We start from the raw sequence: 18,780 nt of genomic DNA on the forward strand, positions 1-18,780 counted from the left end.
GACTGCACAGTCCACAGTTTACACTATAGCTTTTGTTTACAGATCGGAGGAGTCTTTGACAAAGAAGGTAAGTGCAATTATTTAAAAAGCAGCTCAGGTCATTTTCAGATTGTAAAAAATGGAGAACTCTCCATGGAGAAAATGTTTATAATGTCGCAGTGGAGACAAGCAGAAGGTGTTTGGGAGCGAAGGTGGAGGTAGAATAAATGAGGCATTCAAGGGGAGCAGTTTCGTTAAAGGAGACTCTTTGAATAGTTGTCAGCACTGTGACTCGTAATTATTAGTAGCATTGCTTAAAACAGATTTATGTGGCTCAATAGGCTTCTACTGAGCTCGAGGCTCACAGAGCCCTGCAGCACACATCCATTTTACTCACAGCTCAGTAGAGTGAACACTTTGGAAACTCTTCACCCTCCATCGTGATCCAGCCTCAGCCACCAGACAAATGCCTACAGGAGACTGTCTGACACCATAAACACCACCAGAAAAATGTAACCATGATGGATGGTGTTGGAGAGCGTCTCCACATTGGTCAGGAAATCCGTCCCACATTTCCTCACATTTTCCAATCAGTAACTCGTGTTCCTGAGTCTGTGTACCAGCGTGCTGAATAAACCTCTGAGTTATTTAGCACAAGCTGCCTGTGCCTCTGAAGAATGGGGTCTGTACGGGAAAACATCGTTTAGGGGATTAGATGTTCTTTGTCAAAAGGAAAATACAGCAGCTAATGTGTATATGTGTGTGCATTTACAGGCAGCCTTAGGTCTTCGGGATGGCACTGTTCTGCTGCTCCCACTTTAATTGGCTGCTGGCCCCTCAGCCTCATCTGAATGGGGAGTCATTTAGGGACCTTTCACTCTCATTGAGGATTGTCGGTTGCCGCTGCAGGAGAAATTGCATTCCTGTTTCCATACAATGGCTGGTCTGAGTTGGAAGGGGCAAGAGTATCACTGTCATTATCATGACAATGGAAGCTAATTCCACTGCCACTAGCGCCATTCTGAAACCCTCTGCAGCACCAGCTTATCAGGGGGCACCATGAGACCAGTAAGAAGCTCCGCAAGCATGAGGCATAGAGTCACACATACACTGCACACTCCAAGACTGACACATACACGCGTGGACCAACACATCAGCAAAAAAGTTTACTAGACAGCAAATGTCACTTAATGACACATGGTGAGGCCAGCCTTATTCACCCTCACTGCTCTCTAATCCCCAAATGTCCTTGTTGGGGCTTTATCTGCCGGTGCTGGGAGGATGAAGCTGTGCATGCAGAATGACTCAGGTGTTTGAAGAAGCTCTATCTTTATGTCCATATAGATGTCCTGTACACATTACCAGTAGAGAGTTAATATAAAACGTGTCAATATAAACTCTGTGAAACTCAAGGACAATTATCCCCCCATCATATGCAGCCTTTAAACTCTCCCCTCATACCGAGTGTGTCATTACTGAGAGGACAGCATGGAGTCAGGCGTCTGAGTCTGACTCCATGCTGACTCCAACCACACAGAAAAGTCATGCGGCGCCATCTGTGGTGTCAAAATTCAGGTTTGAACATAGGCAAGAAATTCTCCTCGAAAAGTAGCTGGTTTTCAACACGAGCCACTATTGTATTTTTAACCCCCTTATGTTCAGATTTTTCAAGGTAGATTTTTCTACCTTAAAACCTGAAACATCACAGTAATTCAACCAGTAAACATGTGGTTCTGCAGTAATGAACATCATGAGAAAGACTGTTTTAATTAAAAAAAAATATTTAAAAAAATGATACATTTTCATTGATAGGGACCTAACAAATAATTGTAAATGTAATTTTCCTTCCAAAGTGAGTCCAGGGAGTCAGAAAATCATTTCAAATCAGATTGAAAGCTCACTGTGTTGTCAGCATCTTCTAACTATCACATTTGAGTTGTGAGAAATAAAACTCAAATAAAAAAGATTGTATTTTTCTTACTGGGTAGCTATTCTTTCTGTAACTGGTTTGACAAGTGTCACAAGTGACATAACAGTTTATCCTTTGTAGAAGTAATTCACATTCACCTTCTGTGGCTGCTTTTTTCCTCTCTCCGTTCTTTCTGGATTCCTCTCTTACTTATTTAAGGTCAGATGCATATTGTCTATGCGGCAGACCAAATCTCTTTCTACACTTTCTGAAAGTTATTCAGGTTAAGAGTGTCAAATAGAAAGAGCTGTGCTGTGGGCTGTAACATTTGCCAGTCAACACAAATTAAGGACAGAGGATGTTGAGCACAAAACAAATGGACCAAATCTAAATAGAAGTTGAGCCATTTTTCACTTGAAGCCTGAAATGTAGACCTCAAGAGGAGAATTCATTCGCATTCATCATCTGGAACTTTTAATGTAAGTATGAAATTACTGTATGTGCCATTTAATCCAACAGGTGCTGAAATGTGACAAAAGTAGTGGACATACAGACAGAAATACCACTATCCATAGAGTCTTAGAAACTTGAATGACTGACACAACATAAATTATTGGTTTCCATGATTCTGAACACGTTAGCATAAATAAATGTTCAACTGTCTAAAAAAATTAAATAAATCCTACAAAAAATCGGCATCTCCCTTCATCAAGGTGACACGTTAATGCTACAAATAATATGCATGAAGACCGCGTGCACGACTAAACATTGCTGCTTTCGCTCATCCACTGCTGTCTGCCGTTTCTTTTGCTGCTGCTTTTCGTCCACAGATGATGAAGTTTCAAGGCAGCAAATGGTCATAGCAGTGAGCAGCCTTCCCTTTTATTATTTTCTCCTGAAGCGTAATATTAACAGAATTCAAACATTCTTTAACACTGGCAGAATAAATCTATTTCAAGAACACATAGACAGAAAAGATATATGAAAAAAACAAAACAAAGTATAAGTATGCAAGGATGTGAGGCAGTGAATGTCGCCCGTTTTTACATGACGTACATACACTTTTCTGTAGCTCATTCACAATAACATGTACAGTAGGCATCGCACATATAGAGATCCATGTACAATGAGTAATGAAACATGGAAAGTACCGCACATCCTCCCACCGAGATATCGAGGTCACCTGCCATCGTTCCAATGGGCAATGTGCTCTGCAGCTGTGAAATACACATATAAACACACATTATGGAACAAATACCGGGAAGTGGTGCTTATTCTTTCTCCTGATAACCACTATGATGGATGAACAAGAACGTCCATCCATAACAGTCCAAGGTCTCCCTTGGACGCCCACAAGAATAGAAATGCACAACATGCACTCACAAACAATCCCGTCCACTGAAAGACTAAGATCATAATAAATTTAAACTATATTGTACAGGAATTAAATATTAGGCGGACCTTGTTGTTTCTAACTGTGTCTGTTGAGGGACTGAATGGCTTTGGGGAAGAAACTGCAGTTGTTTGGGACCAGGAGGTTAAAAATACATATTCTGACCTTCAAGTTTTAACATCACCAACACTTATCTCCCATCCCAGCTTCCAGACAGGGTTGACTCAACCAAACAAAAAGGCAAAAGATGCATAATCAGTATGGAATTAAACATGTTACACAAAAACAGGAAATATAGGGTAAATCTGCGTGTATGAAAAACAGGGATTGTGTCATAAATTGCAGTTATCCTTTAATTCCACAAGCACATGTCCGTGAAGAAGCTGTCAATGTGACACACACACACATGCACGCACGCCCACACTTTAGTGTCTGCCCCAGGCTGTGTAACATCCATTTATCATTTTATTACCAATTAACACAACACAGCAATGCCGGCTGGAAATTACTTTGATGGGTCGCAAGGCTCTGTGCGCACATAATCAGCTGAACTCTATTCATTGTTGCTTTATCGTAATTTTGCTTTTACTTTGAGAGGAGAGGTGAGACAGCTATTAACTGAGAGAGAACATTCACAGAAGTTTCACTTTGTTAATGACCATGCAACTTTAGGAATAGCTGACGATGCAACCCCCAATCCCTTTCTTGATCATTATTTACCAATCATGTTTTACACAAACATAGACTGAAAAGTGGGAGAAATTGAATGGTCTTCAAAAAGCAGATCGTAAATACGCCGTGTTAGCGGCGCTGACCACATTCAGAGCAGATCGGTCATTTAGCTACGAGTGATCAATACCAGATTACACACCAGACACTTGCAAAGACACACTCAAGTGGGCAAAACTAAACACCTGCCACCATCTCATTCCTCACGATCAATGTTGGTGTCCAAACACTGCAGGCCTTTGTGGAGCTGAAGTATATTGATTGCTCAAAGGTTCTTGATGGTGAGCACTGAGTGCCATTGATTTAGACTGAGTGGCATGTTTAAATGTGTAAGCAGGACAACACAGAGATTTCATTGGGGTTTTTGCATCAGTACTGGACACGCAGGATTAACATTTTACACTTCACCCTGCAGTGATTACCAGTGACTGGGATATAGGCAATGGTAATTGCCAGAGTAGCGCAGGATGTAGTTGAAGAGGAAATAATGATTCTGAAGTGCAGCTGTAAATTTGGAAAAGGAGAAAACAATCATAAATCCAAAATCTCCATTTGGTGATATTTGTTATGTTCGACCCAGAATCAAATCACTCTTTGCTTTTGCCACATGGTTTCAGGGGGGAGAAAAAAAACGCAGACCATGAACTGCAATGTCACAGTAATCTATTTACGGTCATCTCCAATAAGTGGATGAAAATGTCCAAAAATATCAATTACACAAAAGGAATTGGCCATGCCCATGGGGCTTTTGGAGAGACAGATGTGTTTCATCATGAAGCCCAGAGCCTGGAGGTTTTCTGCTTCAAAGCAGCTGGTGCTTTATAGACAGTGTAATGCCAAGTTTTGAGGGAAATGTGAGATGACAATCCAGTCTCCCTTGCAAGTCACTTGTGGACATTCTGCTGCAATAGAAGAAATTATACCCAAATGATATGAAATTTATAATGAAAAGACAGACGTGGTCGAATGAGTTTTGATAATGTGCACATAATTTTACATAAGTCAAGAACCTTTATCAAATGTTCTTAACATCAAACCTTTGGAGGAAAACAGTCACTAGCCTAGCAGGACTACTGCCTACGAGCAGGAATTTCCACCGGATCGCACTGAGTAATCAAAACCCCACCTCCACTCCATCCGCACATTCATTCACCTTATCCCTGAAAGAGCCTTACCGTGTTGGCAAATGTATCGGTTCCGCGTTTTACAGCGCTGGTCATTCCAGTTAAAAGCACTTAATGCCTGCAGCTCCACGCAGTTTCCAAAACTAGACATAAAAAAAGAAAAAAGAAAAAGAAGTCGTGAGTAACATTTCATGCAGGGTTTGTCCTGCACAGAGAGTTTACTGGCGTGCGTCGACCTTAGTAGGAAATCAAAATTATCCATGAATATTTATGGTCGGCTTGCTTATTTGAAGCAGAAATACACGCAGGAGATTAACCTTTATGGTAGAAAAAAAAATATTTAGACTGTATAGCGCATAATTTGGTTTTTATTTTACTGTTGGCACAGAGGGATGTGCTCCAAGCACAGTGTGGAAATAAGGAGAAATTGGAACTAGCTAGGAGGAGAGGGAGATTCAGAGAGAAATAGAGAGACATCTAGTGGTGATGGTGAAGGTTGCAGCTGAGCCAACGTCTCCGGGTTTCATTGTTACAAATAAAATCTAATTTCAAAACGAAGACAAGCAAAATACTATTTTTTTTTATTTTGTTGTAGCAGTTTTAAACTTATACCACAGATGAAAGACGTTTTCTCTCTTTCAGCGTATGTGTTTGTTTGGGTTCATTGCACTGAGCTGTCTCTGCTTGTGATGTACTCAGAAGTAGCCAGTGCCTGTGTCTAAATGTCTCTTACCCTTGGTTGTCAGGTTGCCCAAAGGCAAAGCTGGTGAACAGAGGAATTTCTCGTGTGTCCCAACGGAATGAGTCTGTCGGAGGCTTGTACGTCAAACCTGTGGAGAAGAACAATAGGTTTATCCATGCATCATCACATCTATCTACAACAACCTTCTCTGGTAAACAGTCCAGTGTAACATTATAATAGTTTATACATTATTTTTGTCCAAAGCACAAGGCTGTACCTATCCAGAAGTTCCGTGTTTCGAAGTCAGTGTTAGTGACCTCATTGTTCGTCTCCAGATGACTCAGATAAAATGCCAGGATGTCCTGAACCTTCTGATTGTGGATCTGCGCCAGGATCCCCCCTAGTTCCTTGTGGTTTCGACAAAGAAAAGCGCAAACTGAGAGCAGAAAAGGTCTCTGCGTGATGATGTTATGATGTTGTCTAAGGCTACAAAGTTTGTCCCATTCTCTCCGTGGGTAGCACACACCTGACTCTCACCTGACAGTGACCTTTGGCTCCATAGTAGGTGTCAGCTTCTGAAGACACCATGAAGCAGTTTCCATCTATCACCACATCACATCTATCAAATGGAAACTGCACCTTCTCTACGGTTGAAAAAGCATTAAAACAAATAAACAACAGAGAGTTAAATAAATTCTAATCCTTTAAACCATTGAAAATTTCAGAAATGTGTTTGGGATTGTCAGTGTGACAAATCTAAATCAGCTTACTAATTTGTTGCCTGCTGAGCCAGAAGATATGAATTCAAAGAAAGGATTTTCATATCCCTGCTAATGATCCTTGATGCAACCTTCAGCAAGTTCATTAGAATAAACAAAGAATGTCCTACAGTAGAGTCTCTGAAGTATATGAAAACACGACGAGGCGCACTGCACTCACCTGCACACTCAGCACCACCATAGCCGACATCACACAAGCAAGAGCATTCTTCTTCTTTGAAGCGACCGTGCACACACTGCACACTGCACCGAACTGAGACACAGACACAGTCAAATGTGCGTCGCCACTTTCTCAGATCTGCTTAATGGAGGATGATAAAAATCTGTACAGTGGAATGTCAACAGGTGATATGTTGTACCTTGGCAGAAGCGTCCCGTGAAGCCCGGATTACACTCGCATTTGCAGGATGAGACGTTAAGATGGCCGTGCTGACCACAGCTCATTCGACATGGGTTTTTTGGAATCTCTGGTAACAACAAACAGACACGAGGGTCGCAAATTTAACACCTGGAAGTCTGATATGTGTGTGTTTTGTGTGTAGTGTCTTACCGCATAGTCCACCTACATGGTCCCACAGTCTAAAACATCCAGACATGGAAGAGGTGCAGAGGGAGCAGTACGATCCAGACTTATAGGGCGTCACCAGCCGACCGTTCACCTCCCAGTTACCCCTACAGCAACATGAGTATTTACTGCAGCACACTGAAAGACAACGCGTCTGACTAGACCTAGTCGAGCAGCAGGTGAATCTATAAGTACTTTTCACATTTTCATTTTTGGATAAAATATTTGTTATCGTTACCCGGGGTAATATGCACAAACAAATGTCTCCCAGATGTCTCCGTCTCTCTGACACAGATGGTTGGCACACCCCAGGTGACTTGAAGTAGCCCAGACCAACTACAAAACGACAGCAGGGTTAGGAAAACATCAACCCTTTCAATGTAAAAACCAACTGAATATGGAAGACTGACCACCGACTGACCTGCGTATAATGTTGACAGGTGGCGTTCCCTCTGCATCGCCCACTCAAGTAGACAAAATTGTTTCCCTCCTCAAACCATCCGTCGATGATGTCAGAAGATGAGGCGACACCAGAAACAGAAAGGTGTGTGTTCCAGCCAACGTGACGGAACGACGAGGAGTGTGGAAGGGAGGAGTCTGCGTGACACAATGAGGCCCTCTCCTTAGCAAGTGTGGCCAACTCCTCATTCCACTCCTGTGGAAGAAAACATTATTTAATAGCTTTCATTTTTAACAACTGTACAATTCCTTTGACATTTTATGAAAGTAACTCGCATTAACCAGCACCACAGGGCTATAAGGTCACCGGGCAATATGTCATCTGAATTATTTCATCTTGATTTGTGTGTTCGTACACGGATCTGCCTTTTTTGTGCATGGTTTTAGTTCTTTTTGTGACATATTTTCCTCTTAGATTCTGAAGAATAACTGGGCTGAGGCTAACTATGTTAAAATAAGTAGTTGGAAATTTGGGCAGTTCAGTAAGAGATTAGTAAGATAACATCTCCCAAACAGAGGTCATTATTTACATATCAAAAGCAACTACTGAACTTTAATTTCTGTCATGAGCAATGATGTGACTTCATAATACTTCTTAGCCTACAGAGCTCAAAGGAAACCTGCAGACAAGGCACTGGGAGAAAAAAGGAGGAGCATCTTTCATTCTTGAAATATTGGTATTTTATCTCATCCTGAGAGCCTAAAGCCTAAAGGACTATATAATAATCACTTCAACACAATCTCACCGCAGCGCTTAGCGGTTCATTCCTGTGTGGGGAAAAAAAAAACCCTATTCAGATATTCACAAACACAGCTGAAGCCTTGAGCCTTTTAACGTTTATCAGTAAAGCTCTTTAATATGCCTCTTCAGCTCAGCAAAGCTTCCTCTGAGGGTTTTCACAGGGAAATTACCTGTAATACCAGGGTTGTGAATGCAGAATGATTATCCACGTCCTCTTTTTCTCATTAGCGCCTTATCAGTTGAGAACAGTTCTCCGAGGCTGAGGAGCAGTCGAAGAAAGCGGCTCAGTCGGGCTTTGAGGATGTAATCTAAGACAAAGTGACAGTTTGCCCTGGCACAAATCGCATATTAGGCCCACAAGGTTTTTAGTGCATTGTGAGTCTCATAAATCCATCATTACCTCTTGGTCATAATCACATGCAGGCATGACAGTTGTGCAGATAAGCAGTGTATGGCACAGCAATAGATGGACCGAGATAGTGAGACAGTTTAGCTCTGCTGTTTAGAAATACCAGAGTCTGAATTTAATGTAATGTCAAGATTTACATCCAGCAGCACCTCGCGTGACCCCCTGACCGTTTTATTATTGTGACATTTGGATTTAAACTATGTGTGTTTGTCTTTAGTGACAAACAAATGCTGTTTATCCGCATTTGTCTTAAACAATACTCCTTGATGTCGGTTCACTGTGTAATGGCTACAAGACTTAACCCACTGCAAATGGATTCTGGCTTCAGTCTTACGTTTGACGCTATCACTCAGTCTGCAGAAGAGCAGAACAAACAACACTAAAGAAGGAGGCTACTCCACCAAAACACATTATTATTCATGTCTTTGTTTTGTGATTTCAGTTTGGAAAACAGGAATAATGTTTGTAATGAAAGGTGACTTTGCTGCACTCAGAAAGTCCTTCCTGGTCATTGAGTAAATGCTGTCATGGGAGAACCAAACACATTCTATTGATTAAGTGCTTTGTGTGCAACAAGCCAAGTTTCTGCACTAAATGTTGGGGCTGCGAGACTTTTAAAACAGTTGGCTCACATCCATGAATGCCTGATCAGTATGACTGACACCGTCCTCATTGCTGTTTTTCGTTTGGCCTTGAAATGGGAGCTGCAAGTTAGTTTGAACTCGATATCAAGGTATGTTTTTTGGGAACCTTTTCATCCAAATTTGTTTACAGACTCACATGATGTTGTTTTTCAGCCTCTAATTTCTGATCACCAAAAATATGTAAATCTATAGTTCTCACTCAGGTATGGTGATTAGAGATTTTGACTTGCTACAGGTTTATTAATGGAGGCTCGGTTAGATTACAGTGAAACAGCATTCATAGAAATCAGGAACTCTCTTAAACAGAAATGACATCTGTGTACTTTCCCTGCTGTAAAAAGTCAAAATGTCTGTCTTGAAAAGGTTTGTTAAGCCAGAAAACAATCTTTCTCCAATCTTTCTAACCAAGTGCTATGAGCATTAAATTAACATTACTAATAGACAGTTTATGAGCCTGGTGTTATTACTGTATATGTGTTGTAAAATGTGAGTTTCACTTCTAAGTTTTAACATGAGCTGCAGATTGTCAAGAAAAGGGTAATTCTGAGCTCACATTGAGGCCACAGCGAACCCACCATTCAAATATGCACAGAAGAGACAGACAATAGGTGTCACAAACCATTTTTTGCATGTTAGCTGCCATGGGCTTGACCCGGCTGCGCAGTCTATTGTGCTGGGCGACAATCAGTGAGTGCTGCTTCACCCCGAGCCCTGGAAGGAAACACAAATGCTCGGTTAGTATATACTGCTGCCTGCTGCTGCTGTGGCAACAGAATGCTAATGTGCTGGTGGGATGTTTGAGATGATGTCCGAGACAGAGACATAGGGTGACAGGTTGAAACGCAGCTTTACGTGGCAGTTATAAATGTATAAAACAAGTCTTTAAAGTAGGCACTATACCTGTTGGACATAGTGTATGTTCAATGTAAGTTATGGCTTAAATATTTACATATAAAGGTATTAAAGTCAATAAACGTTACTTTGCACTCTTATTTTAGCTCAATGCATTCCATATTACATTAAGCAGCAGTGGCTATATAGTTAGGCTAGTTAAAGGATTTGAACACTTTATAAAACAAAAGGATCATAATTCCGGTCCCTGTTTGGTAACTAACCATCAAAATGCAAATGTGTGAAGGTGATGGCTCACTCCTGCTTATAGTTGGGTAGAGAATGAGAATTTATAGATTAATATTGGCAGCAGCACACACATCTGCAGCTTTAATGTCTTCCATCTGCTTGCCAACATGAGGGCAACAACTTTCACTCATAAAAACTCTGACAAAACTTTAACTTATACATTTATCAGACTTATTTGCTCTAATGACATTTATACCGAGAAAAAATAAATAAATCAAAAGTGTGTAAACAGATGAAAAACACCCTGTCCCTCGTGGCCACCTGACTTGCGCACAGTGTGGAGCGTGTTTGCGTGGTTTACCGGCGGTTAGGAGCCTCTGGAGGTCCGGTGCTTCTGCCACGGTCCGGTTCGCTGAAGTAAACGGGGCCAGAAGAAATAGTAAGACGAACAGGTCCAAACCCCGGGGAGCCGTTTCAGACCGCATTGTGAACTCCTGGACCGGAGCGTCCTCCACAACAGTGGCCACTTGCTCACAGTTATCCTCCCTCCCTTCTCCTCCCCGCTCCTCCTCCTCCTCCCCCTCTTTTCTCTTCACTGGTTTAAGAGTTGGCTCCTCCGGCTACATGGCAAAGCGCATGTCGCATTTCAAAGCTGGACTGCAAACGTAATGTAGAGTGCGCGCAATAATCTAATATATTAGATTAGTCAGTTGCGCACGTTTTAAAACAATAAAAATAAAAAAAAGTTTGCCCTTCTGTTTACTGTATTACAGTGCAGATGAGAGCAAAAATGCAGACATGATCTGTGTGAAATCAAGTTGTAAAGTCAAAATACATTTTTTTATGTGGTTGGTTACAGTAGATAGAAATGCACACACACAAAAGGGTATTTCTAAAAATAATTTCACACTTATATTTGAATAGTTTCCCATACTTTCCACCACTGACAGCAGGAGTGGAGTTACTACCAGACAATGAAAGAAAAACACTGGGTTCTCCAACTTAATGACAAATGAGTGCTTAGCCACTATGGCTGAGTTTTGCATCTTTGTTATTGATAGAGAGTTGGTTTTGAGGGACCGGTGTCTATTGTTCAGATGAGTCACTGCAGCTGAAGCTTTATTTCTGAGCCCTGTGCAGGATGTACTTTTTCATTTGTTACAGCAGAACATGAGGTGGCAGAACTTTTTTTTTTTGATGGTACGTCAAAGCCAGGATGGAGCTGTTTGTGTGTCTGTTTGGATATGGTGACAATGTTTTTTTATGGACCCACCACAGGAAGTATGACTCATGATATGCACTGTGGGTGATTCAGTGTCTGGAGATGACTGCAGCGCGGCACAATAGACTCTCACTTCTCTCCACTCTCCACTGGGCTGCATGTATTTTCCACTGAGGTTTCAGACCCCAGGCTGTCCACTTATTTCTTATCTCTTTGATTTTGCAGCATCAGTTCGGGGCTGTGTGACCCTGCTGAGCCAAATGACAGCCATTCACACCGTCTGCTCTGGGCTCCGTCCAACATTGTCACCAAGATGATTCTTCAGGTAAATCCAACTCATAGCAGTCCTTGTTATCTCAGTATCTCCTTAATACACAATACACTTTGAAATCTCCGGCCACTGTGTTGGCTGCACACGTGATTCTACACCATAATATTGCCACTTAATTCAGTGATCAATGATTGGTTTTCCCACAAAGACCGTTTTGTTTGTTGTACCACTGCAGCTTCACTTTCTACACAGCTGAAAAGATTATGCAGATATGTGGCAGAGTGAAGCTCATGCATGCTCTGCAATCTAAGAGCCATTCATGACTTACTTAACTTAAGGCCAGCAAGGAAGCTGATGAAAATGTCTCGGTATGTCTCGGTCTTGAGGTTGCACCAATTTGTTGGCATTATATGCGGGAGACATTTACCGGTGTTAAATGTAACATTAAAAAATATGCAACGTAATGTTTTTACAGCTTCAAATCATTGCTCTCATCAAAATGACGCTGACCCCACTGTCATTATATTATCTGGGTCAGTTGTGGCCCTTTGATTTTGCAACATGAAAATAATCTATGTTGTTTTCAGTCCAACTATTGAATTCACACCGTACAGGAATGCACACGTGCAGAAATTCCTGCAGAGGGCACAGCTTCTCTGTAGATGCTCTCAGTCATGGAGCTGCTTTGAGCGAAGACCAAGAGTAAGTTAAGGGATGAAAATGTGGTCACATTTTTCTTCAGATCTCTTTTGCTGATTGGCTCCTCAAGAGTAAACCCTGCATTTCGTAACATTTAGCTCCCGAAGCTTTTCCACTGCCGACTGTGCTCCTTCTCTCACTCAGACTCCCTGCACACTCTGAGGGCTGCACACTCTTCGAAATTTGCACTGCTTCCAACTTCTAACACAACTGTAAAGTGATTATCGACTGTGCATTGGACTGGTATTAGTGGGAACATGACTGCGTCAGCGGGGATCGTCATCACATTGCTGTGTTTCTGTTCACTCCCTCCTGCTTTTGGACAGGTAAGTAAGGCGCAGTAAGTGTTAATTAATAAGGTAATGAATGAATGTGACTCATAGCAGAGGGCCTCATTTGTTTTTATGACATCATTCAAATTGAACAAGGTTCATCGTTTTAAGTTCAAAGTTCTGTTATTGATCAGTATGTGTCGGATGGTGATCATGTGTGCAGTAAAAGTCATAATATCACAAATCCAAATAACATTCCCTATGTTCTGAAGTACACAACAGGTCCTACTGTGATTCTCCTTGGCATCGCAGAGAAACGTTTTAACAGAGCAAACCTTGACTCGCCTCTACTTCGCACGCAAGCTTGAGAAACAACATCCCAGAGGCTGCAGTGGCTGAATTCACTCATTATATCTGTGCTGTGCTTCATTGCAAACCTGCTAAACATTTCCAAGAAGCTGCATCTAAGTGTGAATGACTCTCTGTAGGAGTCTGCATGCATGTCCTTGCCTGTGCATGTGTGCACGTGTTTTTGTTCTGCTGAGAAACGAGCAACGTCATTGTCAAATGCCCACAATGATGTCAGTGTGATGGCTTAGCTCTTATACACTGTATGTGTGTGTTGTATGTGGAGATGCATGCTGTTTTGTCAAAGCTGTAAATCAGGTTAGATCAAATAGGACCTTAGTGTAAGTTTGTGCTCCAGCGCTACATGACTCCACACTGTGGTACCCAGTTCACATGAAGCCATGTGAAATGTTGCCTAACATGGACAGAAAGAGGCCTTTGACGGCAATACGATAAACACCAGCCACCACCCCCACAAACGACTGAAGCCTTTTCAAACCGCGTCTAAATAAGAAAGGTGTTTTCACCAAATATTGACTCCTCTTACATAACTCCTGCTGGATGAAAACACTAATTGGTCGCCTGAAAACATGCATGAGATGACGGGGCAGGTGGAGAATGATGCTGTTCAATGAATGAAAGTAATGAGGGAAAGGGCAGAAAACATGTCTGTGCCACTCCCTCTGCCTCCCAGCCAATGACAAAGATTCAACACAGGTGATGTTTATGCAGAGGGATTTTGCAACCGACTGACGGACCCCAAACTCAGTCAGTAATTACTCATAATGTAAGCTCCAGAGCATTTGATATGGTCCCCTTTCCTAAAATGAAGCGTGTCTGTTGCATAACTTTAGGTAAAGAAGAGTTAAACCATCTGCACGAGGTCACACCTCAAACTTGCGGGATCTTGGCTGTTACCCAGAGAGACGAATGCTAGTGAATACACTGCTGAACACTTCATCAGACATACTTTTAAGTATTTATAAGTTTCCATGCTCTAGAGCAGGATCTGCTTTGGTTACAAATACAAATGTGATTTCATTTTTTATGGGAATTTCAATCCAACAATAGGCATACTGTCAATTTCACAAGTGAGTATAACAATCCAATAGCTAGAGTGCAGAGTCAGGTTTCCACATGAATTTTAATATGCACTACTCATGTCGGGAAAGTTTTCTGTTTTGATAAATATTTATTTTTTAGCTGACTTCTACGCCAAAGGAACAGCTTTTCTGTATTCATGAGTTTTTAGGATCTAAGTGGATCATATTATGGAGTGTAGTCCACCACACACTCCCAAGGTTTGGGGAACTTTCTTGGATGGTTGCAACATTAAGAAACATTTCAGAGGTTGATGAATAGAAGTACCTGCAATATGAGGTGCGCTCTGAACAGCAATGTTAAAAAATATTCAAACATATTTATGAATTTCGCCAACTGGTCTGTTTTATTCCAGGACTGTCCCAGTAGGCAGGAAATACAAGGTTCTCTGAAGCAGGTCCTGAAGCTTCTGTCAGCCCATGAAGCCTCTTATCTGCAGAGTCTTCGCAACCTGAAGAAGAAAATTAATTTACTCCAGAGCAGCGCAGGGAAGCAGACCACAAAGGCCACCAACAGTAAGCAAACCCCCTTGAACAACTGATATATTTTAATATCAAAATATCTACTGCTCTGCTTTTCATTTTGTTAATCACTGTCTGTGTCTTCTAACAGGTACCTGTCAAAAACTGGACACACTCGTCAATGGTAGGAAACTTGGCAAGTCACAAAGCGTGGGCCACGAGGTTCACTTTCTGTGTGACCCTGGCTTTGAACTTGTTGGATCAGAGACCAGAGTTTGTCAGGAAAGCCTGTCCTGGAGTGGCCAGCAACCTTCCTGCCATGGTGAGAGTCCAGTCTTATGCTGCCTGCGATGCTTCACCTTCTTCATTTCTCTCCTCCTCATCCTCTACCCACCAGTGTTTCTCCGCTTCCGCTCCCCATTCTTCACTATCCTTTTATCTAACCCTCAGATCACTTTTACAACCGTCATCGTCCCCTTTGTGCCCTCATGCTTTCTCTACCCATGAATCTTTTTGTGCATCATGCATGTCACCAACTTTTTTCAATGTAGAGATACCATTCATGTGACCCATGATCATATTTCTTTCTTATGTACTTTGACCGTTTGGTCTAGTGAGCTTTTTGAACGTTGTGACATGTGATATTGCAGCCTCTATGTCTTCTGACAACTCGCTGTCTTTGAGATAACGACTCAAAGGCTGTTTGATCAAGATGTGGATTCCTCTGCACTTCGCTGCACCCAACATTAACCCTTGCTCCATTATTTCTTCACATTTCTGTCTAATGCATCCACATGTCATGATGTCATGTGTGAGATTCAAGCATCAAAGCTATTGAGTTGCATTTGTCCTTGCATCTCTGACTGGTGTTTCAAACACCATCGTTCTCTTGAATAACGTCCTGTCTGTCTGTGTCCCTCAGACATCAATGAGTGCGCATCCTCTCCCTGTCTCAACGGTGGGACGTGTGTGGATGAGGTGAACCAGTTTTCTTGTGTCTGTGCCAAAGGCTGGGCTGGAGTTACCTGTCAAAGCCCTGTGCCAACATGTACGTATAACACACTTCATACATGTGTGTTGGAGATGTGTATTGATATTCATATACCAGGATTGCTGGGTTCACATATGCACTGCAATAAACACTTGTCTTAGAGAGCAAATATGTTCCATTCACCAGTATCCAAATCCTTTGAGTCTGCTGAAGGAGACTTTGACCAGGGGGTTGACTTGCCAGTGCAAGCCAGTGCTACATACCACAGAGTGGGTTATATTGGATTCCAGCCTAAAAGTCCAAGCAGTGCTGCCTGAGAGGCAGGAGTCTGCTTCCTGAGTTTATCTCTCCCAGTTTGGTTTGTTTTATCACCTAATATTTCTTCGCTAACATACAAAGATTGCTCTAAAATTCAGGAATTAGAAAGTAACAGATTTTACCATCACATTAACAGTCTGAATGACCACAGCAGATTTTGTATTGACATTCTCTCGTCCTTGTCAGCTGTGCTGCTGATTTATAAATCTAGTGAACTAAAGCTCTTTGGACTGAAAAATGCCAACTTTTCCAACTCATCCAAGTCATGTTGCTGCCGCTGCCACTCATTCTCGTCTTGAATCCAATACTGTCTCACATCATCAGTAATGTCTGTCACACACTGTCAGCTGGATAAATGAAGTCTGAACCTGCATGACAGTCTTAACCCTGGGGTAGATACAGGGATACATTAGCAAATATCTAACGACAGTTTATAAAAATTTATAAGCAAACAACAACTGTTTACCTCTGCTCTCTTCTGACTTTCTCATTTAGTCTTTGTCACCATGACAAACACCTCTGCCGCCTCCTCCCCAGCCACCGCTGCTGCTGCTGCCACCCTACCAGCTGCCACCACGGGACCCTTTGTCCGTCCTTCACGTTGCAGTATAGTGCAGGGGACCACCCACTGCACCTGTGAGCCAGGATTCACCATTTCTGGAAGAGACACCAATATCTGCACCGGTACACCTAATATTTCCCCCTTAATCGAAGGACGACGGCAAATTGAAACTGGTATAAGGCTTCCCTGTGAGCTGTTTAAAGTGTTTGTCTCATGCTTTTTAGATATAGATGAATGTGAGCTGTTCCATAATGGACAGGCCGGGAGACTGTGTTTACATGGTTGTATCAACACCCCTGGAGGCTATCGCTGCTCCTGTCCTGCTGGGTACAACGTGACACGCGATGGACGCAGCTGTAAAGGTGCATTTACTTTGCTGTGTTCTGCTTTTCACTTTCTTTTAGGCACCACTCAAAGTATTCCTCAGGATAGTTGCTGAAATATCGTGATATATATATCAGTACCATCAGTAGGAAGTAGCTTTTGTCCCTAGGTGATGATAAATATAAGAAACTTTAGGGTGTTTTTGTTTTTAATTGTCCAACATCAACAATGGCATCGATTCCCCAGGTAAGAATGGAGAAGTCATCTTGAGCGTGACTGACGTTGTTTCTGCTCTCTGTGTTTCTCTAACCTGACAGATATTGATGAGTGTGGCACCAGACAAAACGACTGCACAAAGGACCAGATGTGCATTAATACGTACGGTGGTTTCCAGTGTGTTCGTGTGGAATGCCCCAAAATCCCTAACGCTACATATGTCAAGACGTCACCGATGTGAGTGTTGTTCTTAACATTATTTTACAGCCACTCCCCACTGCACAAATAACAAAGGATTTTGTTCATGTGACCAGCGAACTTCTACAGTATCAGTAGTAGTTCCGGTCTCTCGCGTGAATCAATTCTTTTAGCATTGCCTTTCCTCAGCTCTCGCGTATTGTCTTCCAGGCGCTGTGAACGTAACCCCTGCCCTGTGGACAACAAGGCGTGCGCTCAAACCCCAAACTCCTTCTCCTACCACTACCTGGCAGTTGTGTCCAACCTGTCAGCTCCCCGCGTCATGTTCAGAGTCTCAGCTTTGCGCCCGATCGGCGACACGCTTCGCTTCTCCCTGCTAGGGGGAAGGCAGGCCCGCCGCCACTTCACAGTGCAGCGCTCAGACCGCCTGACGGGCCAGCTGATGCTGGTGAGCCCCGTGCAGGGCCCTGCCACTCTGGAGGCTGAAGTGGAGATGAGTGAGCTGGAGAGGCGAGTCCAGCTGGGGAGGTACATCACCAAAATCACCATGTTTGTTTCCCAGTATGAGTTCTAAAAAGAACGCAAGTATTTCGCAAAGATGATGATTATAGAAGGTTTGAAACAGTAAAGAAGCACTAAGCTGGGCCAGTCAAAGAGGAAGACAAATACGCTCTAAAATGAAGATCTATTTTTGTAAATGCTATCTTGATATTTCTGGTATGTATACTGCACATACATCATGATGTGTGAAGATTTTGTAATCATCTTTACTATCTACTATGTTTTATTTATATTCTGGTGTGTGTACTATTTTGGTAGTAGAATTAGATCCACCTTGACTCCAGTACGGTCATTAAATGTCATGTAAACCATTAAAAGTTTTGGGCTTTCATTTGTCAATTTATAGTCTTTAGAAAAATGTTTGGGATAATCTGAATGTTTACACTTTCTACCCTCGCTGCCTTCTGAAATAAGCAATCAGAGCAGTCGGACATACTGTAGGCAGTTATACATGATACATGTAAGGAGGCGTTGTTAACACTTCAGTCCTGGCAGTACAGAGCAACGCTGTTAAACAGACCAGCCAAAGATCAGCCAATGAAAAGAGCCACTGTGTTCCTACAGTGCAGGAATAACTTTAAGTTTTCAATTCAAAACAGGTACACTATGAAAAATGACACGCCTCACACACACACTCTCAAAGTAAAGTTCAGTGCAATCATTTTCTTTCATGAGGACTTACAGAGTTTTAGGGAAGACACACATCTATTACTCCTTCCATGCACAAGTTTCTCTCTCTCAA

At 42.2% G+C, this 18,780-nt stretch overlaps 2 protein-coding genes across 3 annotated transcripts; one reads left to right on the forward strand and one right to left on the reverse strand.

The window, feature by feature from the left end:
- Window positions 1-1,710: 1,710 nt before the first annotated feature.
- On the reverse strand, window positions 1,711-11,035 carry LOC125005468 (C-type lectin domain family 18 member A-like). Its single transcript, XM_047580827.1, has 12 exons — window positions 10,856-11,035; window positions 10,034-10,125; window positions 7,582-7,815; window positions 7,399-7,496; window positions 7,146-7,267; window positions 6,955-7,062; window positions 6,756-6,848; window positions 6,354-6,460; window positions 6,094-6,223; window positions 5,868-5,964; window positions 5,186-5,277; window positions 1,711-3,105 (listed from the first exon to the last, which is right to left on the reverse strand). The coding sequence occupies exons 1-12, from the start codon at window positions 10,977-10,979 to the stop codon at window positions 3,068-3,070; spliced, it is 1,335 nt and encodes a 444-aa protein (XP_047436783.1). The 5' UTR covers window positions 10,980-11,035; the 3' UTR covers window positions 1,711-3,067.
- A 1,702-nt stretch (window positions 11,036-12,737) lies between these two features.
- On the forward strand, window positions 12,738-18,355 carry LOC125005579 (fibulin-7). Of its 2 annotated transcripts, none has more exons than XM_047581026.1 (8): window positions 12,738-13,012; window positions 14,763-14,922; window positions 15,020-15,190; window positions 15,791-15,916; window positions 16,673-16,861; window positions 16,964-17,101; window positions 17,381-17,516; window positions 17,688-18,355. In XM_047581026.1, the coding sequence occupies exons 1-8, from the start codon at window positions 12,944-12,946 to the stop codon at window positions 18,049-18,051; spliced, it is 1,353 nt and encodes a 450-aa protein (XP_047436982.1). In that variant the 5' UTR covers window positions 12,738-12,943; the 3' UTR covers window positions 18,052-18,355. The 2 variants fall into 2 exon arrangements, with proteins under 2 accessions (XP_047436982.1, XP_047436983.1); XM_047581027.1 differs by having other exon boundaries at window positions 16,715-16,861.
- The last annotated feature ends 425 nt before the right edge of the window (window positions 18,356-18,780 follow it).

This window comes from Mugil cephalus, chromosome 3 (genome assembly GCF_022458985.1).
Source record: "Mugil cephalus isolate CIBA_MC_2020 chromosome 3, CIBA_Mcephalus_1.1, whole genome shotgun sequence".
Taxonomy (NCBI): Eukaryota; Metazoa; Chordata; class Actinopteri; order Mugiliformes; family Mugilidae; genus Mugil; species Mugil cephalus.